This window comes from Bolinopsis microptera, chromosome 2, assembly GCF_026151205.1.
Source record: "Bolinopsis microptera isolate Bmic1 chromosome 2, MBARI_Bmic_1.0, whole genome shotgun sequence".
Classification (NCBI taxonomy): domain Eukaryota; kingdom Metazoa; phylum Ctenophora; class Tentaculata; order Lobata; family Bolinopsidae; genus Bolinopsis; species Bolinopsis microptera.
The window spans coordinates 16823997-16847938 of NC_087073.1; the positions used below are offsets into that span (position 1 = coordinate 16823997).

Consider the following 23942-nt stretch of genomic DNA (forward strand, 5'->3'; position numbering starts at 1 on the left):
AGCTGATTAGCTCATTTTCATTTGTTGACAAATCGAAATATTGAATAATCAGGATCAATTTTGTAAATCATGTAGGTATAAAATAAACAAGCTGACTAATACAGTATATAATTATAGGTAACAAAACGTCAAGAAAAACCACAACAATAAAGAAAAACAGAAAATCTCACAGAATTTAATGGTCTCTCGTAGAATTAACAAATTATCAGCAAAATCGATAAATTAAACGATTGAAAGAAGTCGAATTATAAGTTACTACTAAGAAAAGATAACATTAACAAATCAATAACAAATAAGTTTCTTTCAATTCCTCTGCCCATTGTATGTCATTAGTAATCAGTTATTGTAGCGGAGGATCATTGCGTTTCAAGTGTTCTTCAATTGCTTTCTTTACGGAACCCTGAAAAGAATGCACGGTTAAGTTTGTTATTACCTATTGTGGGACTTACGATTACAAGCCCCATTGCACTACGACACTCTGGCTCTGTCTGGATATTGTAAATTTGTCGAATTTGACAAATTCCAAGTTGATAAAACATCATCAGCTTAGTAGCTATTATAGTAGTAATAGTACCTGTTGAATGAGGAAGTTATGTCCGCCCTCAGAGATGAGATGTAAAGTAGAAGCAGGACATAGTGTGTGGAGCTCTGTAGCGTGATGAGGAGCTATAACCTGAACATTGTCTTATTGGACACGTGCAGATTATTGGAATGTTAGATGAACTAAACAATTGTTAAGGCAAAATGGTAATTATATCTCTTTTGTTGGGCTACCAAAGACTAGAACCTCTAATTGATACAGAATAGAGGCTAAATGTTCAAATAGGACACACTTTAATAGCGCCAAACTTTCTAGTTTACTAGAATAAATAAAACAATTTCATCTCGACGACAAAACTCCTCGCCCCTATATTACATAACACAAGGTTAAATTTACCTCATCATCCTCAGCGAACAATATCAGAACATTCTTGAGATCTCCAATAACGTCTTTAGTCACAAACAAATCACTAAACTGCCAGACGAAATCCTTGTAGATGGGGAGGCTATTCACAAATCTGAGGGTTGGTGATTTCAGCACACAATCAGGAATGGAGAGGAAGGGAGCCTCCAAGATAACAGCATCCACTGCCGCATCTTCCTGAATCAACTGATAAGCAGTCTGACATACCACACCTGTTCCCATGGAGTGACCGTACAGCACGACACGCTTGTCAGGATGCTCTGCACGTGCAAACGCCAACACTTGTCTCGCATCTTGGATACTGTTGACTTGAGAAGACTCTCCGGGCGAGTCCGCGTAGCCCCTGTAATCGAATGAGTACACAGCACACCCTAGGGAGGCGAGGTAGTTAACCAGGTCTACACGGTATTGGTTACCACGTGACCCAGAACTACCGTGACAGTACACTACTACTGTGTCGCACAGACAGCTGCACGTGGGCACGCATTTGCACGTGTTGGCAACATACCAACAACCCAACGCGCCAATTGGTTGGCTGATTCCATCTTGTACGCCCCAAAGTAAGGGATTGTCCAGTGGTTTGTCAGCTTTGTAATACCAAGAGTGAAATAGAAACTTCCTTTGGAGGGTTGGAAACCGCACTAGTATCCAGGGGAACGGTAATAAAACTGAAATTAACAATCTGTTAGATTATATCCAGTATATTATATATGGATACTTTCGGCGAAAGATCGTAGGTATGTGATAAATCATTCCACTGCTCGAACATATAATTTAAATTTGGTGTTAATAGTCTAAAGGAAAATAGCAGAATTCTTATCAGAAGTCGAAGAACAACTTAAAATGTATTTGAATAAAATAGGAGTAGGACATACCAATAATCACAACGATTAAAGCGAGCAGTGCATTCCCTGAGAACCATAAGACTGAACCAAATATGGTTACAGCAGCCATCACTACCTGCTTGTGTGGATCCCACCCAATAGAATCTAGGCTACTTGTGCTGGACATTCTGCGGTAATTAGTAGCAATTAGCGGAAATCATAGCTGATTCAGTTGTTGTATGATATCGAAAAATATCTATTAAATATGTAATTAATAATCATTTGATCAGACGATTTGTTCACAGAGGCAACATATAACTATAAGTGCAGCAAATTTTTGCGAAAAGTGCGATTCCGCACTTGCCTGAATTTGCTTAATGTGCGGAAAATTTGGCGAGTTTGGCGAATAGTGCGGCTTAAGTGTAGTGAGTTTGAGCCTTGCGGGTCTGGGCCTAGCGGAAGTCTTCAAAATGACTGTAATATGGCCAGTAAACTATTAACACTCCCTAACAACAAAAGAGCAACTGATAAGAGATATTATGATTATTATGACTCTGGTCAGTCTTAAATACAGTCTAATATAAGTTATCTCACAGCATATTGGTACGATGATGCGATTCTTCTAAAGCTGTGACTTTTTAAAGAGTGCAATCGTCGCGTTGCGATCATTGGTATGTTTATTTAATCACCAAAGAAATTTGGTGTCCTTTCATCCAAAAGTTACACCATCTGCATACTCAAAATGAAATCATTGCTAGATACATTTTGCAAGTTGCTACTCAGCACCTATATTTCATCAAAATAGCAAACATTTAGAAAATATCGCTATGATTTGATGGCAATATTCTATTTCTATTTCGGAATATATAAAATATGCGGTATCGAGGTAAACGACTCATCAATAAGTTAATAGTGCGATTATGTGCGGGAAACGGTTAATAGTGCGATTATGTGCGGGAAACGGTTAATAGTGAGATTGTGTGCAGGAACGGTTAATAGTGCGATTATGTGCGGGAAACGGTTAATAGTGCGTTTATGTGCGGGAAACGGTTAATAATGCGATTATGTGCGGGAAACGGTTAATAGTACGATGCCACACCCGCCGCACTTATATACTGCCTCTGTTCGTTCATGAATAAGAAATTCGGTTCAACTGTAGAATAATACTAAATCAAATAACCTGTTAAATAAGAGAATAAAGTAACACGAGTAACTAGCCACTCTACACAGGGCTACACATTTTGTAATACGGTGAGGATCACACTGAGAATTAGAACGATCTAGTGCACAGAAACACGTTTAAAACATTTAAACAGAAACATTTAAACAGTTTACCAAACCAGTAACACTGCATTTCAGCTAAAGAGCACTTACCATGTTTTCACTGACACCCCGTAACCTGCTCAAACACACAAACTGACAAAATGTGAAAGTGAGAATATAAGACTGCTTGCTCAAATATGAAAGTGGATAAGGCATGACGTTAGATACTGCAACGTGATTGGCTGAATCTGAGCCCGTCACGTCACAACCGTGCAGCTATTGGTGGATATGTTACCGGTACAAGTACAATAGAGGGTGTCAAATAACATTGTAATATATCGAGCTGTGGAAATGGCAGTGTCAGAGTGGCACGTTTTTATGATTTGTAGTGAGCTACTAAATATGGGAGTTATTGCAGGTTGTGAAATAAAATCATGCGGAGAAAACCCTTATGAGAGGTCTTGACACTACAAGAGTTAAAGGAAAGAAGATAATGCAAAGTTGGTAATCACACCATGAAAGGTCAGCTACAAAATATGTACAATACCAGAGGAAGATACAGGGCACAATTTAGGAGCAATATTCGCGAGATAATGATTAACGACCGTAAAAGTGTAAGCATAGAACAGCATGGAAACTGTGCCAGGATCCAGAATCCAGATTTATCATATCAGTTATCAATTATCTACTCTTAGAGATTATGCCTTATTCTACAGGGTGGCCCATAAGTCAGTGTGCAAACGTTGGGCTTTGAACAATATATATATATAATATATACAGTCGGCATGCTGTGACTGATATTTCTCATTTGAGGATTCTATCGCCATAATTTTAAAATACCCTTGTTGGAGGACACGCCCTTTTAACATTAAATTAGTTTTACTCGTTTTAAGAGGAACATGCTATATACTGCACTACATACTGCACTACATACTGCACTACATACTGCACTGTATACTGCACTATATACTGCACTGTCATACTGCACTATATACTGCACTGTATACTGCACTATATACTGCACTGTATACTGCACTATATACGGCACTATATACTGCACTATATACTGCACTGTATACTGCACTGTATACTGCACTATATACTGCACTACATACTGCACTATATACTGCACTGTATACTGCACTGTATACTGCACTATATACTGCACTGTATACTGCACTATATACTGCACAATATACTGCACTATATACTGCACAATATACTGCACTATATATCAGTGACTGAGAAATAACCCAAACGTTTGCACACTGACTTATGGGCCACCTGTATCATCACCAGACTTCTTACTCCTGAAACCATTGACAGATTCTAATTAAAATTATTATTTCTAAATATGGGGTAGTTTACATATTATTATTACGTTATCACTTTTAGGCAAATTTGAAACCCCCTCCCCCTCCGTAATAAGTTTTACACATAGCTATTGTGTTAAAATTACACTAGCGTAATAATTTAGAAACCTCCTCCGTCCCCTAAGTGACCACGTAATATGTGAACAACCCCATATTATGATCATATTATTATCATAGTCTCACAATAAAACTCATGATCTTATACAACAAACAATGTGTAGCAAATGAAACATCTTAATAATTACAGAATTATGAAAACATAAAGCAGTAGAACTTCACGCGGGTGTAATTGAGGCTGATAAACTAGTCCCACTAAAACACACAGATAATGTATAGCTGTCCCCCCTCTCTACCTCACATCCAAATAATATGGCAGCAGGTCTCCATAAGGGCTCGTCTGAAGAACAAAACTTAGCCCCCGACTGAAACTCTAACTCAGTCCAAAATACAAGAGCAGTAGGTGGGAGAGGAGCTAAACCCTGAAACTGTATAGTTCTTGAGTTAAGTTGCGGAGTCTGCTCTGATACTCCCAGTAGGATGAGTTGTTCTGATAGTTTAGTGTGTTCTAGCGTGTTCCATGGTATGTTCTCATGAAGCAGAGTCCTATATTTGTTAACCTCTGAAGATAAGGTGTTTGACTGGCTGGTGTCCCTCAGGCACAGAGCTAGAGGGTTCACTCGGGACCACGAGAGAAGTTTCTTGCTGTGCAAAACGTAGCCACGAAACGATACTGACTTAACTGAGGCATACTGAAACGGATTGCTAATAACAAGTCCACACACATCCACAACTTTTGGAACGACGTTGAGAAGTTCGTTAGACGAGGACTGAGCGAAGTTGCTGTTGAGCAGTTTAACTTGACTAGGTTCCACAACCGAATACTCCGCCTGATCTCCAACCCACGACAAAAGAACACTCACCTCAGTCAGCTCCACCTTGATACCAACCACCTGACCAGATGTAACGTACCGTCTGGGTAACGGGTGGAAACCTTGCTCCCAACACCCCATACGGGAGTGGTTAGTTTTAGAAAGTTAGGAGCAGTGGTGATGGTGTTGTCCTGGAAGAGATCTGCAGTGAGGAATGAACACACTCCGTCACACCAACCATCTGTAATTACAGGTAGTGATATTAATGATAGTGTTCTATCAAAAGTGTCTCCTAGCTTCACTTTAAAGATATTTGCGGGGTCGCTCAGCTGAACTACATCTGTGTATTCGTCAATAAACTCACAACAATACGGTTCCTCGGAGGTTCCTATGTTTGTTCTGAAATTACCACAAAATGAACCTAAATGCAAAGTTTGGGAATGAATAAGAAAGCCTTGTAACGTCACCTGTGAGGGGATAAACCGTATGTTTTTGTTTAATGACCTAAGCGCTAAATCTCGACAGCTCCTAACAATTCCCTCGCCTATCCCTATACTATCCAGGGTCTCCGAAACAACCAAATCTACATGATTGCTACCAACATCAAACTCTTCCGAAGAACAATGCCCGAATTTAATGTTACCAACACCAGCGGTTACTGATTTCCCCATCCTACAAACAACCTCATCTTGTTCCACAGCAAATACAGTTGTAGCTCCAGCTGCTGCTGCATAGAGGCTCAATATACCAGAGCCAGCTCCCACGTCCAACACAACAGAACGACGATCCTTTAGTTCTGAGAGGAAGCTGGAGATGGCAGAGCTGAATGAGTGATTTCGGCGAATGTCGTTGAGCATTCTGAAGCTCCATCTTACTACCAGGGTGTTGCGAATGTTGCTCACAGTTTCGAACAGATCAGGATCTAGTATCCTCCTTGAATTACATACCACTGAAAAAAATTGTAAGTTGAATATTATAATTAAATTAAATATTGAATATGATGATAATAATCAAAATTTAATATAGACTCTCGATTAACCTGGTTCCGATGAACCGGGTTTACGATTTACGCATAATCTTACCCTTTATATATATATAAGTATATATAAGTATATATTATATATTGATCCTAGTTTTATATTAAAATTTATGTGAATCCATCTAACGGGTCCTCATATTTACTGAGCATTCCAACAACTTGATAAGATAACTAACTACCTCTTGATAAGTAGAGATTAGCCTCCACTAAGTTTCCCTGTTGCACGGCCGCCCCACCAAACAATCTACACACTGTTTCCTCGTGGTAACTGTATCTTTTAAGCTTGGTTATCTCCTCAAAACAGGCTCTTTGTTGTTGGGCACACTGGCAGTGTGTGAGCCACGAATCTAGACAGCTCCGTAGTATCTCCCAACACTGCAGTGGTGTGGTAAAGTTAGTGAACACCTCGCAAATCTTTAGATCTACGACTCTTTCATTTTAAAAACTTCTAAAGGCACAGCTGCATTGATTAGCTTCAGGCTTTTTATACACATAAGAATGCTTCAATTCACCTCAATGTTACTATATTATATTTTACAAATGTATGATGTATACTTATATGGCAATTTTGGTCATTTTCAAATTTCACATCTTAGTGGTCAATTGTATTTTGGAAGCTTCCAACAACAATTAATATAAATATGGATAATATTCCCTACCTGTTCTATCAAGTTGGTGTCTGAAAGGCGTTGTAGTTTGGAGATAACAAGACTCACTGCAGTGTCAACACCTACAGTTGCAGCCTTCATTACCCGGTACTGGTACTTCTGGGCACTTGGCGGAACAAAATTATACCAAATACTGCACAATTTGATTGTTATGAAGAAAGGAAATGTTTATATCTTGATTGAAGGGATGATTTGTTGGATACTTTGTATCGAAGAACCGAACTTAGTCGATGATCGTCCTAATTTCATTGACACCGACAGTGCAATTTTGGGTAACGAAACAAGGAAATATTATGTAACAGTGAAACTGAATATTTACAAAAAATATTATATCAAATAACGTCGTATAGTTACAGCATCTTACGAAAGGAAAAAACATAGTGAAAATTCGAGCTGTGCAACGTGCTCACAATAATCATGACGGGCAGTTTGGTAATCTACGGAATGGCACATAAAAATCAGATCTCATCATCAGAAAAGTCCATTTCAGGAGGGAAATCTCCAACTTCCACCATCCTGGGCTGGAGGAATGCACCGTACTTATTCTCACACTTGAAGTATCTCTTTCCCTCCACCACTCCGTCGTGTTTTCCCACGGGCTCATCAAACTTGATCCCAACCCAGTGACCGTCCTTAAACTCCACCTCTCCCACAAACATGACTTGTCCACGTCGGGGTGGTTGTTTTGGAGTGCGTGCTTCACATCTGTCACCGATGTTCATCTTTGAGGCCCTCTCCTTGTTCTCCTCCGATTGAGCCGCCAGTTTTGCTTGTACCTCAGGGTTAAACCTTCCAAGTTTATTGCGCTTCTTAAAAGCCTGGACAGTATCCTCCTTCTGGTCGTACTCCTCCTTCGACAGCTCGTATTTCTCAACAGCGCTAGTATCCTGGAAATTAGCCGCTGTAGGGTCTGTGATATGTAACCTCACATCAGATGGCAAAACATTCTTCAAAATAGCATCGTCGTCTGTAAGCTTCCCGATTGACTTGTTTAGGTCGTTGAATATTTCTATTTTCATCGAGTTCATAGATGCTCCGGTGATCATTTCAAGTTTTCCCTTGAGCTCTCTGACGGTGATGTGTGAAGGGAACCGCTTCTCTGTAGCCATAGGAGATACTGCGCTGGTGATGCTGAGCTTGAGGAAGTCAGGGTTGGTTACTATAGCTGCCATGGTGTTGCCTGCTTGTTGTACACAACTGTACGCCTACAGTGGGATTAAACATGTTATGAGTGTATCTTCATCGAATAGTTATAAAAATAAACAAGGTTAAAACATCGTATTTAATGTTTTGAACAGTTTTTGAACTATTTGACTTTCAAGAATTGTTTGTGGTGAGATTTGTGACGAAACAGTAAACAATAAAACAAAACGGAAAAGAATTTGTGGGTCCCAAAAATAGAATTGAAGAAGAATTAAGAATGAACACAATAAAGCAATAACAATAATATAATATTAATACAGATTTTAGACTCGTATCATTGTTTAATGTTTATTGATATATAATTTCATACATTAACAAAATCTTAAGTTGTACGTTGGTACTCATCAATAAGATAAAACTTTTCAGAATTTTACACAAACATATAAAATAAAAAAGCATCACCTAAAACATTTAAAACATTAGCTTAAAACCGAATTTTAATTTGGCGTCTAAATTCGAGGCATGTCCGTTCAGTATAATACAACAAGTCAATATTCTATCAGATTGTACAACAAATAGAAAAATTAAGAAAGGAAGTTAAGAAGCTTTAAAAAGAATGTCAGTTTGATTATATATATACCAAATAAGATGAAAATAAGCATAAAATAGCATAAAACTTAATATTCGAATCCGAAAGTTGACGGGAACATATTATCTGCAATTCAATAAAATAACTCAACAGCGTAATCAAGAGTCAAGACTAGATCAAAATCAATGACACCCGATTGGTCGATGATCAATTCTTAATAAGTTAATAGTTTTGATAACCTTTAAAATGAAATACGTAACATTATCTACATACTTAGACTTAGTTTACTCACTTGCTTACATTTATATGAAGTGAAATGAGACAAAGTATTTACTGTATTATATCCACAAAAGATATCAAAATTATAAATTACTGATTTCAAAGCGGCTCTTAGCTCCTAGTATAGTGAAATATAAAAAGGACTATCTGTTAATTTAGCATTAAGGAACTTCGTTGCTTATATAATATAAAATATTATATAATAAGGTATTTTACATACCCATATAATTAATTTTACACTACCCCATACTCTAATTAATTCAATCTAAATTATACTATTTAAATCTTTCTGTTTCCCATGAAAGAGCACCTCACATTCTGCAACACTGTTAGGAAGTTGTTTGTTCAAAGTTTCAGGAATGCTCTTCATCAGTGACATAGAGGTTAAAATGCAAGCTATGGATATGACGTAGATAAGAGATCCGGATATCTGGTTGAGAATGATAACAAAAGGAGAGAGAATGGATGCAATTCTAGCAACAGTTGAGCACATGCTGACACCAGTAGAACGAGCAAGTGTAGGCAGTACCTCACTAGTATAAGTGTAGAGCAGACAAAATATACCTCCACCAGCACCATGCCCAATCATAACAAAGATGCTCTTGAGGGTAATCTTACCCCAGTATATTTCAGAAACATTCGGAACCAGACAGAGTCCAAGAGAAACAGCACAAACTGTAAAGTACCAACGTGTAGAACATTTTCTTCCGTATTTGTATGCAAAGAAGATAATTGATAACCTTGCAGGGATATCAATGAGGCCCATCCAGATCATCACGCTGTACTCATCGTCCCCAAGTGAGCCAGCATTAAACTGTAATGCATAATAACATGTAGAAACAGTGAACCAGGCAAAGGAAAGTTTCAATATTGACTTTGTAAGGGTTTGGCTAGAGATAATGATTCTGAATGGATTTCCAGATGCCTCTTCTTCGTTGCATTTAGGGAGTTTGAAATCTATTGGGAGCGGGGGATTTCCATTTATTTTAGCAACAAAGTTAAGCGACCGTATGGCTTCAGAAGTCCTATTTTTTGCAAGGAGCCAAAATGGAGTTTCTGGACATAAGACAACATAAAATAACAGTATGATGGTCTGTGAGAAGATCAAAGGTAGAATACTGTCTTGCCAATGTCGGTTGCTATACGCTAGGAGACTTGAAACAGAACTTCCTAATGCAAAAGCTGCACCATTTACAATATTAGCAAGAGCACCGATATCTGGTAGGGTAAATTCACAAAAAGCTGTAAAAGCACAAACGGAAAGTCCAGAATGAAAGAAACCCAGGGCAAAGCGAAATACATAAACCGTTATTAGAGATGTTGATCGATACAAGCCCATGATTGCTAACAGAAACCCAAGAAGAAGAGAAATGTTGGTCTTTTGCCTCCCATATTTATCACAGAGTGAGCTGAGTATTGAAACTCCAGCCATAAAGCCAACAAAATACACGGTTGTTCCCATTCCTTTCAAATACATATTGTCACAATACAATTCAAATTCTGTTAACCAGTTGTGGTGAGTATTGTCGAACTTCCATTCCTCTGGTTTGAGTTTGCAAATTAGAGTGTCACCGTTTTCTTTGCCTTGCAAGGCTTGGCAGTTTTGAGATAGGCATATAACCTTGGGCATGATGGAGAGTGCCTGAAACTGAAATGTGATACTGCCATTGATGATCCCAATTCCAATGTGTATGAAGAGAAAAATTATCTGGAATCTCCCGAAGTAGCCAACACGTTCCAAAGCCTCAGGTATCGTGCTAGTAGATGTCATTCTGATAACATTTGAATAATTTTAATTGATTAATATATTTCTAGTACGACACTCGAATTTATAGGTGGTCAATTTTAAACAATTTAGGCAGCAGATAAGTACTCAACTAGCTTTAGTTTCTGAGAGAGTTTTTGAATTGGCTCATAAAACACAATCAAACAAAACAGATTAGAGGGATCCCAAGAAAAGTAATTATCCCCAAGTAATTATACTGTGGACATAAAAAGATAAAATTGAATACTCCCATGTAACATTATCATATTATTATTATTAATAATATGATAATATACGTTAAAGAGTTCCTGCGAAAGATGGAATGGAAAGCATACTTCCACCAAACCCAAACAGATACAGCCGGTGATACTGAAGATATCCACAAGGATTTGCGACTACGGTCTAGAAGGCATCCGCAAGACTACAGTCATCCCCTGTTCGATGAAATCAAAACAAGATTGACGGGATTCGTCACAAACCCAAATCCTGACGAACCACATTCAAACCTTACTGATGCCGAACAGAGAGGAAAGGGCTGGATCTTGAAATCAATAGAGGATCAAAGTATATTCGTCACGAGTGCGGACAAAGGTGGAGCTACGCTGCTTTTGGACTATAGGACCGTGATGGATACAGTTAAATCTGAACTGGAGAAGGAGACAAAATTTACAAAATTGGAGATAAGTGTAGGAGTGAAAATGGAGCAGACTCAATTGAAAGTGAAGGAAGCAGTCCTCAAACATCATCATCTGAACATCATCTCTGAGGAGGTAAAGAAGCGAATCACAGGTATAAATGACAAGGGGAACATGGTCCACGCACCTGAAATCCGCCCTGAAATACCATATGCGTACCCTTTATACAAGGTTCACAAACTATCTCAAGAACAAATCGAGGCAAAGACTATACCACCTGTCAGATTAGTTCACGCAACTAAAGGAGGGCCCCTTTATCGTTTAGAGAAGTTTGTGAGCCCGTACGTCACTCAGATCAGCAGAAAATACTGTGAGGAGGAGTTCATCTTGGATACCCCAGACATTATTTCTCAGATCAACAGCTACAACAAGGAGACGCTAAAGGGCGCTTCTAGAAACTTGCAGCTCTTTACTCTAAATAAATAAATAAATAAATAAAGTCAATTTTTACAGCACAGCAATATATATCTAAATATCAGATCCTCTGTAATCATAATGTATAAAAAAAGGAGCTTTTCTCTGTGCTGAAGGATGAATCAAGGCAGATCATGGTTCTGTTAGCAGGCCACCCTAGTTATGGACAATACATATATATAAAATAATTAAATTATAATTTTAAAATTGTGTCAAGATTGAACTAAAACATAACTCAGGGTAAAATAGACGTATTCCCTTCGTCAAATTAACTATTTACAATACTAAACTTAAACGAACTCCGGGTAAAATAAACGTAATCCCTTTGTCAAACTTGCTATTTACAATAAGTTAATAAATTAATACGGTTGAAAATTATTTCATATTCAATAACAATGTAGCATCAATATAATTGATACAAATGAGGAGCATACATAGCAGTGAGAATTGCACATAACAGGAGGACTGGAGGTATGGAGCAATAATGATTGACAGTGCACCTTTCCACTGATGTTCCTAATTTTCTGTAATAGCTTAATAGGCATGGAAATACTTTGATTGCAGGGGATAGATTGGATTCACTTATGTACTGAGATAACTTAACCGAAATAACATAACTGCCTAGATACATTGGCTAGTGTTGGGTGGGATCATGAATTTATCGTAAGAGTTATCCCCTTGGTAATTCTCATCAGTTAGCACCATATTCATAAGAGTTTCTTTGTATAACTTAGAAAATTTCTTAACGTCGTCACACTCTCTAAGGGACTTTGGTAATATGTTCCAGGCCTTAGTTCCTAGATAGTTAAACTCCTTGTGAGATCTTGATTTAGGAGTATAAAGATTGCAGTTTTCTGCCTCACGTGATCCACCAGAAATATACGAGAATTTCCCGATAAAATGCTTTGGACATGTTTCATTGATTATACGGTACATATATGAGCTAAGATGAACCTGTCGTCTCAAATGGAGAGGAAGCCATCCCATATTTTTGTATACATTAACCGACCTCTCTCTGATGTTTACATCTAGGGCTATTTTAGCAACCTTTTTGTACATGATATCTAACTCTCCTAGTCGTTTTTTATATGTTCTTGACCAGATAATGTCTAAGTAGTCAAAATGTGGCAACATAAGTGCATTAGCAAACATCTTCCTGAACTTAAGAGGGAGAAGTTTTTTTGATCTATACATAGCACCAATTCTTTTGGATATCTTTTTCTTAATGTTATCAATATGTTCATTAAATGTCAATCTGCTGTCAACTATAAGTCCAAGGTACTTATGGGATTTAGTTTCACAGATTACCAAAGTAAGGTCATCACAAATTTCAACAAGGATGGCATCAAGGTTAGGCTTAGAGTCAAGGATCATTAGTTTTGTTTTTTCATTATTCAGGGATAGTTTATTAGCCTGAAGCCATCTGATAACTAATTTCAACTCTTGTTTGATGTTACCATAGTTTCCTCTAGATATATTGTCAAAATATAATGCACCGTCATCAGCAAATAGATAAGGTTTAGAAAATAGGCATGCATTAGGCAGGTCATTGATAAAAATGCTGAATAGAATTGGTCCTAATATACTTCCTTGAGGCACTCCAGAGTTCAATGAATGTAAACTGCTTATCCTACTCCCAACTCTAGTTTGCTGTAATCTATCTGTGAGGAAGCTCCTAAACCAGCTCAATGCAGTATTTTTTATTCCATAATGCTTCAGCTTTTGAATGAGAATATCATGGTTAACAGTATCAAATGCCTTTCTGATGTCCAGGAAGATAATTGCAGGATGCTTGGCACTGTTCTTAGCAGTAAATATACGATCAAACAGATCTAACATGAGATAAGTTGTAGAGTGATCTTTACGGAAACCATATTGATGCTCTGAAAGTATTCCCTTTTCATCAAGATATTGAGTCAGTTGGGAGTTCACACAAAATTCGATGCACTTTCCAAGAATCGGTAAAATTGAGATTGGTCGATAATTACTAGGATTCTCAGTATCACCATCCTTATGGATTGGGGTGACTTTTGCAACCTTGCAGCTGTTTGGCATGATGCCACTGGATAAACTCAAATTTACAAGATGTGTTAATGGAGCAATAAATGCAGGTAAAATTTGTCTAAACACTCTCAATGGTATATGATCATTAGTGGATTTGCTACGAGGGATACTTGCCACATAGTCTAAGATATTGGACTCAGTTATTTCAGTAAAGCTATTCAAGCTGGTCTCGTTGTCAATCTGCTCATTTTGTAGATAAGATAGAAATTCATTTTCATTTTCCAGCTGCACTTCTGCTTGGATCTTTGGACCTATTTCAGCAAAATATTTATTGGTGGTTTCAGCATCAAGATTGTTATTGATATTGTTAGCTTTAACAGGCAGATTTGATGCTGTCTTTATCGTTTTCCATACACCCTTTAGATCATTCATGGCACACTTGGCTTTCAGTTCTGTTGCTAAGTTAGTCTTCCTATTAATTCTAGACAAATAGGTTGAATAGTTTCTCTGCCGTTTATATGCCATCCATAATGAGTCACATTTATTACAGTGTATAAGACCATTTGGATGTATACGTCTGTTCTTGTTGTGTGTTAAAAATTTACGGTAAAGTTTCCCTTTCAATTTCTTACTTTCTAAAAATTCTGGAGATGGCTTATGGATGTAATCACTATGGCACTTAATTTGTTTAATTGGACAGAAGTGATCATAGTAGTGATCAATATGTTCGTTTAAACCATCAACTGCATCATTCAGACTAGTTGAATCTATTATTGGTCTATAATCACAAGTTTCCAAAAATTCTTTAAGAGCAGTAACATTCATTTTGCTGTGATCTCTTATTAGTAACTTCTTGAATTTTGAAGCCTTATGCACATTGAAATCGACAATGAACTTTACGACCTGATGATCTCCTATACAATCATCAAGGACTTTGCAGTCAAGAAACTTGGAGTAAGTGTTTGTTATGACAACATCGATTGTGGTCTTTGTGATTCTGTTTCCTAGTTTAGCAATGCGGGTAATATCCTGAACTACCTGTACCATTCCAAACATTTTCATTGTAATGTCTAATTTCTTATAGTTCATACTGCTGATGTTGTTTTGGTCTACATTTACATCACCCAGCCAAATAACATTCTTACTTCCTATACTCATCATGCAGTCTGTCATATAATCTAAAAATTTGTCAAGAGGACTAAACAACTCAGATCTGTAGAAACAGCAGATGAAAATATTGCAATCTGTAAGATGGATCCAAATAGCCTCGATTTGGTCATATTGCAAAACTAAGTTTAGTTGAATCATTTTAAACTTTATGTGCTCACTGATGAGAATGCCACATCCCCCATGACCATTGTCGTTAGGACGGTCTTTGCGGATGAAAGTAAAATTCTTGGGTAGGTTTAGACTGGCTGAGTCAATATCCGACTTAAGATTTGTTTCATTCAGGCATAAAACATCTAATTTCTCTTTCCAGATTAGATCTTGGATTTCAAGACATTTTGGCATACCTGTTAGTCCTCCCTGCATGTTGCAATGTCCCACTGCAAGCTTTTTGGCATGGTATGAAACTGTGATTTTACTAATGCACGGGTTAATGCAAGAACTGCTGTGAGAGCATGAAAATTTTTCCAATTTATGCTGCTATAAACTTGTCAGAATAAGATAAATTGCAGAACTGGCAAATTTGTATGAGATAATAACAAAACTTTCTAAAACTTCAATAAACATGAGGAACAATGTGTAATTATCCCCTATCTAGATGAAATAAATGTTAACAATCTTTCTGAAAATTCAAACTTGCTTATGGGCCCAATACTTCAGAAATTTAGCAAGTCGAATAACACCGCTTGTATTGAGGTGACAGTTATCAGATATTTTTGCAGATGGTCTGGCAAAATAAAATTCTTTCCTGAATCCACTTCTATTATAGTTAAATAAATTATGGGTGCTAATGTAATTAAAACAAGAATCTTTGCTACACATATCCTTAATAACCTTATTCAGCTCTGCCACAACATCATTGCGGCCTTTTGTACTCCTGGGAAGAATATTGAGAACATTAATTGTTGCATTCGGATACACTGACTTCAGATAATTTAAGAGATTACTAATGTCACCCGCTGCATCCTTCAGTGACTTTGAGCCAAAATAGACTGTGTTCACATTATTAGTTCCTGTCATAATATAAATAATAGATGGGGATGGAACGGAGTGTAGGTCAGTTTTTAGTTTATTTAACATTACTTTGGCATCAGCCCCAGGATAAAACAGTTTACTAGCACTAACAGTGGACGATGATAACTTGTCCGCATCAAGAAACCTGAACATAGAGCTGCTTATGAATAGGACAGACTTTTGTGAAGCTTTAGCTGACTGTTTGCAAACTGAGAGTGCAGGTGAAGAAGAGTCTGTCAGTTTGTGTCCTAAATGAGGGATGGGTGGGGGCGGTGAACGCAGACCAAACTCAGTTGACTGAGTGATCCTAGGGGGCTTCATCAGTCTTAGGGTGATGCTGATCCGGGGTTCATCACACATTTCGTCTGGCAGTATCTCATGTTGAAAGTCAGCCTGAGACAATTTGGACATGATGAAGACATCTCCATGCTGAAGCTGTACAGAGCCCACAACTTCATTGCTGCCGTTTGATCTAATTTGCAGTGTTCTCGTCGCACCAAGTGAAATGGTTACAATATCAGAGTGTTCTACAATACATGATTCAGAATCGCTATGAGCTGGCATGAACTCTGCTCCAGTTTCATATAGATTGACGAGAATACTATTGTGTCTGAAATTGGGTAATATCACATTAATGTGGGAGCTGAGTTTAGCAAGGTAGGAATCATTGTGTACACTTTTTGGGTCATGTGTTGCACCTGAATACTCATAGGGAAAGTCACCAAAATAAACCGATTTCCTGTTTTTAAAACCGTGACTGAACTCAAGTTCTTCCATTAATAGATCAAGTGAAAATTTAGAGAATGGACCATCATCTAGTAGGGTAACTGGTTTCACTGGTGATGGGGAACAAGTTACAGATATATTCATTGGCCCCGGTGTTATAGGATCGTAGACAGGGGCAGGGACCAAGTTTGGATATTTGTCTCTGGGCTTAGGGGTGTTGATCCGTGATTCACCAGTAGCAGTAGATACAGGGAGATCAGACACATCATCCTCGTCTGCCATAACCTCGTTAACAACAATCTCACTGATAACAATCTCGTTTCCAACAACCTCCTGTGGAACAACCTTGTCCACGACATCGTTGTCAACAAACAAACTGTCCGATACAACATCTTCCACAACAATGTCATCTACATCAAACGCTTCTACTTGATTGATAACAACGTGTGACTGAGGGGTAATGGTTATGATCTCACATTCAATCTCCTCTGATAAGTTTGGCAGCAAATTTTCACACTTAAAACTCTGTTCTTGTATTTGAGTTTGATCTGATATGAGGCTATCATTGTACTGAGCAATGAGATCACTAGTTCTGATAATTTCATTCAATAAAGACAACTTTTTTTCTAAAAAGTCAATCTTGATGTCTTTTGACAGACAATTGTTACAGTTCTCTGATTTTTCAGACTGGAATGAAAAGTTCAAATGTTCTAAAGGGCGCTCACAAGAGTGGAGACTAATGTCTGAGCTCTGATTATTTGACATAGTTATATTATCAAGAGTTCAATGTTCAGAAGCACAATAAACACTGTAAACGCAATACCTTCAGTCCAGATAATAGTTTTGATGAGAATAGTTTTGATGAGAAGGAGGAGGATGAGTAATCTTCAAGTACACTCACAGCAGTCCTTTGCACGTCAACACTTACGCTCGTCTATCATATCTCATACCTCAAATTATTTGTTATATAGTAGTGTTGAAAGTATTAAAACTCTAGACGTGGCAGCATTATATCCTAGCATCAGGCCTGAACTAGCGCTTACTGCTCTTGAGGATGCCCTCAATAGTGATACCAACTTCTCACAAGAGCTAAAAGCGGCTTTGCATGAGTTCACTGACCTGATTTTCCGGGAGTCCTTTGTCACTTATCAGGGAGAGGGATACATTAACAAGGAGGGTATCCCGACGGGAAATTGTATCTCAAGACAAGTGGCAGATGTGACGATGCATTGGCTATTGTTTAAACAGATCAAAGGAAAGATGAAAAACTGGAGTTTGGTAGACCTCTGGAGGAGATTTATTGATGATGTACTTGGGGTGTGGTTAGGAACAGTCCGACAGTTCAATCTATTCGTGGAGCAACTGAACAAACTGGCAGAACCATTTGGAATCAGATTTGCTGACCAACAAATCGGTAAAACTGTTAATTTCCTTGACATCACTCTAACCTTGGATACTTACAACCAGATCCAATATAGACTCTACAGAAAGGAGACAGATGCTAGGAATTACTTGCGAACGGATAGCTTTCATCCTCACCATGTATTCGAATCTGTGGCGTTTTCCCAGATGATACGAATCATAGAAAGGAACTCGCAAGACTCAACCTGTGTAGAAGACTTAATGGAGCTGAAAGCAGATTTATCTAAAAGCGGACATAACAGCGTTAAGTTAGAGGAGATCGAGCCGAGAGCAGTTGTCAGAGTACTGGAGAACACCCACGGAGCCAACAGGTCTAAGGAGAGTGAGAACGCTGATAACTTAGTCTTTTCAGTACAACACTCTTCGGACAACATTCAGCTGAAGAAGTTGATTCACGAACTTGGACCGGACATCAGGAGGATATGTGGAGATATACGTGTGATATTTGCCACACGAAAACATCCTTCAATCGGAAACAGGGTAGTGAAGAATCGACAACTTGGAAATAAGGCTGAATGTCCCCAAAAAACATCACAGAAGTGCTCAGCCCCTGGATGCAAGACTTGCCCGGTATTGTTCGATCTTGACTCTAAGATCATGGTCAACGGCATGGAGCTTAATCTAGACGAATCCCTCACGTGCAAAGATAAGCACATTATTTACGTTGCACAATGCCAGCAGTGTAGGGCTATTGAGGGATCTGAGGACACTTACTTTGGGCAGACGTTGACTCCATTCCACATTAGGCTCAATGGGCACCGGAACAAGTTCAACATTGACGACCGTGCCCTCTACGAGCACTCAGCCTTATCAATGCATTGTTACGATGTACACAAGGACACTTTCAGTTTTGACTGTTTCAAATTCGGGATTGTGAAAAAGACTAAACCTTCCCTATTAGATAGGGAAGAGGCTAGATTTTGTGCAAAGTTTAGAACTAATGTTTGGGGTTTAAATAGGATGGAAATTAAAAGGTAGTTTTTTTGTGGTTTTTACCAATATCTGTAATTAATTAATTTTAACAATTTTGTGCCAATTTTGCGTCATTTTTCTTTATAAATTTTATCTACCACGCTATCAGTGAAACAATTTTATCGTATTCCAATTTCTGATCGACTTTCATGATATTCTCTAATCATGACCTTTTTATAAATTTTTGAATCTCTTTGACTGAGTATTATGATTGATTTTATCTGACTAATTTATTTCTTTTTTGTAGGCTCTAGCGATGTAATAAACGAAGTTTCCAAGCCAAATTTGTGTGTTTCCCTTCGTGTCCAAAATCAATCATTATTATTATATTGTACTACTACGCCACATCGAAAGTTCATTCTATGATCTAATGACTCTAATATTTAAACCCTAGTAATTATATCAAAATATTCCATGAGTGTTTATTTATTTGAATGTTAGCTTTGTACTCTAAAATTTGTAGTTCCTATTTCAGTTGTCCATGTCATAATAATCATTTTCTTCTTTAATTCTTTCTTTCTTAATATGTACATTATATTATATCATATATTATACTTCTACCATTTCACATCAATTATTTACAATACAGTCCCAACAGATTATATAAGAAGAGAAGCAAACGAATAAAAAGAATCTTTAAAATAGGCAAGCCAAACAGTAAAACTTTATATCACATTCAGATACATTTAGGTATGAGCGCCTGCGCCCATCCCTTTCATATAATATAGTTAAAATAACATGACAGAACTCAAATGTATAACTAATTGACACAAACGCTTTTACAGGTGCAACAAAAGAGCAATATAAATTAAATTCAAACTAGCATTTACAGGGAAGAACTTAATTTGTTACATGATGCAAAATAAATATTCATTTATTCAGAAAATCAAAGAAATATCAAATATTAATTAACACCCAATATAACTAATACCTTTCCACTAACCATGTGAGAACTTAAATTACACTGACTCAACTTTCTGTTTCCCATGAAACAGCACCTCACATTCTGCAACACTGTTAGGAAGCTGTTTGTTCAAAGTTTCCGGAATACTCTTCATCAGTGACATAGACGTTAAAATGCAAGCAAAGGAAATAAAGTAGATCAGAGATCCGGATATTTGGTTGAGAATGATAACAAAAGGAGAGAGAATGGAAGCAATTCTAGCAACAGTTGAGCACATGCTGACACCAGTAGAGCGAGCAAGTGTAGGCAGTACCTCACTAGTATAAGTGTAGAGTAAGCTAAAGATACCTCCACCGCAACCGTGCCCAATCATAACAAAGATGGTCTTTAGTGTCATACTACCCACATAAATCTCAGAAACACTTGGAACCAGACAGAGTCCAAGAGCAACGGCACAAACTGCAAAGTACCATCTTGCTGAACATTTTCTTCCATATTTGAATGCAAAGAAGACAATTGATAACCTTACAGGGACATCAACAAGACCCATCCAGACCATTACGCTGTATTCATCATCCCCGAGTGAACCTGCATTAAATTGTAATGCATAATAGCAGGTAGAGACGGTAAACCAGGCAAAGGAAAGTTTCATAACTGCATCTCTGAGAGTCAAGTTGGAGATGATGATTCTAAATGGATTTTCAGATTCCTTCTCTTCATTACATTTAGGAAGTGTGAAATCTTTTGGCAGTGGTGGATTTCCATTTAGTTTCGCAACAAAGTTGAGTGACTTTATGGCATCAAAATTTCTGTTTATGGCAAGGAGCCAGAATGGGGTTTCTGGACATAAAACAATATAAATTAGCAAGGTAAGACATTGAATGAAAATCAAAGGTTGAATACTGTCCTGCCAATATTGGTTATGATATGCAAGAAAACTGGAAACAGAGCCTCCGACCGTGAAAGCAGCTCCAGCTGAAACGTTAGCAAATGCAGCAATATTTGGCAGGGTGAATTCATTGAAAGCTGTGAAAACACAAACTGAAATTCCAGAATGAAAGAAACCAAGGGCAAATCGAAAGAAATAAACCTTAGATAAGGTAGTAGAGTTATGTAAACCAATGAGTGCCAGCAGATATCCCAGAAGAAGAGAGATATTTGTTTTTTGTCTCCCAAATTTGTCACAAAGGGAACTCAGCAAGGAGACTCCGATCATAAAGCCAACAAAATACACAGTTGTTCCCATTCCTTTCAAATACGTATTGTCACAGTACAGTTCAAATTCTGTTAGCCAGTTGTGGTGAGTATTGTCGAACTTCCATTCCTCTGGTTTGAGTTTGCAAATTAGAGTATCATCACCTTCATTGTCTTTCAGAGCTTGACATCTTTCAGACAGGCATATAACGTCAGGCATGATAGAGAGAGCCTGGAACTGAAATGTGATACTGCCATTTAAGCAGGAGCTTCCAACAAATATGATGAAAAATATAATCTGGAATCGGCCAAGATAACCCACAGATTTCAAAGCCTCTGGAATTGTACTAACTGATGCCATTCTGATTGATCCTGAAATGTTGTCATTAATTTAGTAGTTAGATCTACAAATGATAATAAGATTTAGAACATGTCCTTTACAAGAGTAAAAAACATATATCATAATCATGGAGCAGAAGTAGTTGAAGGACACGTTTTTTTTAAGTGTGGTGAAAATGACTTTGAGTGCCATGACACTTTTGACAATGAAAGTAAAATGACTAGTAACTAGAAAGTGTTGCACAGAAATGCCTTCAATCTTAACTGCCCCTGTAAGGAAAATCCATTAGTTAGTTAATATGTCATAATATAGTACCAAGGTAGTGCCAGTTTTCAGCATTTTGGACTATAATGTTTAAAACGCCCGTAAAAAACTGAATTTTGCGACTTTTCTGTTCAAAATTCAGATTATGTCTCAGAATTATTCAAAGAATATTTGGATTGGGGTAGGAATACTTGAACTGTGCTCAAAATAAGCAAAAAGTCATTTGTTTGGTCAAATTTCTAGTTTGGTTGAAGGGGTTGTACAAGGCCCATACTTTCGATCAGCTTGTGAATGAACTGTAACAACTTTCAAGAAACGTTGGTCTGTAATAATGTAACCTAGGAAAAACCTATTGTGTGCCTGTATTCAGTAAAAATTCACTCACAAAATTACAATTGAGTTTTTTTACATTGCAGTAGCTAGAAAGCAAAAAATTAGAACGTTTTTCAATCATACTGTCGAGATTAAGTCTGCTCAACAGCATTCTGTCCGAAAATCAACTTAAGAGTGTGTCAGTTTTCAGTAAAAAGTCATTTTTAGGTCAAATTCATCACGATTAAAAATTAAAAAGAAATGACTCTTTGCTGAATATTGGCACTATACAATTGATGTCTGACAGCATAAGCAGGTTCATTAAGATGATTCTTTACAAAATCTAACGATATTGTGTGTTCTAATTCAGCAAAAAGTCATTTTATAAATAATACTTTTAGCTTAAACTCTTCATAGAAATGACTTTTTGCTGAATATTGGCACGATAAAGTAGATTTCTGACAACAATATCATGTTCATCATGGAAATTTGGGACATACTATTGATGTTTGAAGTTCATTGTGCCAGTTTTAAGTTAGTTATAGCAGGTTATCACAACACTGCTTACAAAGCACAAATTTTATGTGATTTACCATTGGTATATGCCTAGAAAAATAAGTCATTTTAAGCTGAATAATGGCACACAGTGCAACAAAATTGTGCCACATTAAACAAAAAAGGCACAACGCTCCCTCAAACAATATTCTGAACTAAAAGGAGTGCCATTTAGCAGTAAGAATGACTATTTCTGTCAAATAAGTCACTTTTTACTGATTTTCAGGACACATTTGTTGTTTAAATTTTCAGGATATAACTAAACTAAGATTCGTATCTGCAACATAAACAATTTGGTGGTTTGAGATGATTGATAATGCTGATATTGACTTCCAATAGTTGGTAATTCCCACGCTGGCTGCAGCAGTCACTACAGCTGATTAGTGGTACTCTAATATTATTATCTGTTTTTGACCCCTTTATGAACACATTACTTTTCGAAATAGATGCTTAAACTAACACTTGTACACCCATGGATCAAGAAATGGACAATTTTTGTCTTTTTACATCATTTATCTATATGACTGATATGCTGAATTTGGGCACTCGGGACATAATTGAGTGTAAGCAGTACAGAGTTCAAGCCGTCTTTTAACTGATTAATGGCACCTTCAATCTAAAAGTCAATAAGGTGACTGAAAAAGAGAACTGAAATTTCGATACTTATTTCATCTCTTTTATCAATTAAAAAAAGATAAATTTCAAGCTGATACATGTGTGACTTTTTGCTGATGGCTCGCACATAGACATGTAAGAATAAGTTTAAAGACACAACCAAACATTATCTTATCCAGAAAATAGCACAGTCACGCCTTGATCTTTTTAATATTTTGACAAGAACCATCAATAGAGTAGTCGTATTCAGATATAAAAATGACTTTTTGCTGGATTCTGTCACTTACTGGAATTGCTAATAATGACTAAAATGCTGAAAACAGTTACTCGCTCCAATCTACTAGTGTTATGTGAACAATATTTGAGCAAAATATGGCAAAATCAATGGAATTAGTCAATTGGAGGTTAAAATGGTTTGCTGATTTTTGGCACTCAGTTTAATTGCTCATAAGTCATATTCTGCTTGAGCCTGGCACTTCGTTTTTTCAAATCACAACTGCTGAATATTTTCACTTCATCCTATGTACAAATGTATGTTTGCACTTTAAAAAGCATTGCGACTTTTTCC

At 37.3% G+C, this 23942-nt stretch overlaps 4 protein-coding genes across 4 annotated transcripts in view; all 4 read right to left on the reverse strand.

Annotated features, from left to right (window-relative positions):
• The window catches only part of LOC134811456 (Fanconi anemia group D2 protein-like), a 41241-nt gene extending 23463 nt beyond the window's left edge, over positions 1-17778 (reverse strand). The window contains exon 1 of the mRNA XM_063818290.1: positions 17747-17778. The gene's annotated coding sequence lies outside the window, so the exon portion shown is untranslated. The remainder of the gene's footprint in view (positions 1-17746) is intronic.
• Positions 55-3231, reverse strand: LOC134811460 (lysophosphatidylserine lipase ABHD12-like). Its single transcript, XM_063818295.1, has 5 exons — positions 3163-3231; positions 1840-1976; positions 938-1632; positions 575-673; positions 55-400 (listed from the first exon to the last, which is right to left on the reverse strand). The coding sequence occupies exons 2-5, from the start codon at positions 1973-1975 to the stop codon at positions 341-343; spliced, it is 990 nt and encodes a 329-aa protein (XP_063674365.1). The 5' UTR covers position 1976; positions 3163-3231; the 3' UTR covers positions 55-340.
• On the reverse strand, positions 7459-8172 carry LOC134826847 (tubulin-folding cofactor B-like). The gene has a single exon (XM_063839350.1). The coding sequence runs from the start codon at positions 8170-8172 to the stop codon at positions 7459-7461; it is 714 nt and encodes a 237-aa protein (XP_063695420.1).
• A 1753-nt stretch (positions 17779-19531) lies between the features above and the next one.
• Positions 19532-21661, reverse strand: LOC134811058 (organic anion transporter 3-like). The gene has a single exon (XM_063817769.1). The coding sequence runs from the start codon at positions 21647-21649 to the stop codon at positions 20150-20152; it is 1500 nt and encodes a 499-aa protein (XP_063673839.1). The 5' UTR covers positions 21650-21661; the 3' UTR covers positions 19532-20149.
• Positions 21662-23942: the final 2281 nt, after the last annotated feature.

What these genes read in the sequence shown, in the direction of transcription:
- LOC134811460 (XM_063818295.1), bottom strand. Translation starts at nt 1,975, where the DNA reads ATGTCCAGCACAAGTAGCCTAGATTCTATTGGGTGGGATCCACACAAG. An exon ending in TTTAATCGTTGTGATTATTG is followed by an intron (nt 1,633 to 1,839) that starts GTATGTCCTACT and finishes TGTTAATTTCAG; the next exon opens with TTTTATTACCGTTCCCCTGG. An exon ending in TGTTCGCTGAGGATGATGAG is followed by an intron (nt 674 to 937) that starts GTAAATTTAACC and finishes GACAATGTTCAG; the next exon opens with GTTATAGCTCCTCATCACGC.
- LOC134826847 (XM_063839350.1), bottom strand. Translation starts at nt 8,172, where the DNA reads ATGGCAGCTATAGTAACCAACCCTGACTTCCTCAAGCTCAGCATCACC.
- LOC134811058 (XM_063817769.1), bottom strand. Translation starts at nt 21,649, where the DNA reads ATGGCATCAGTTAGTACAATTCCAGAGGCTTTGAAATCTGTGGGTTAT.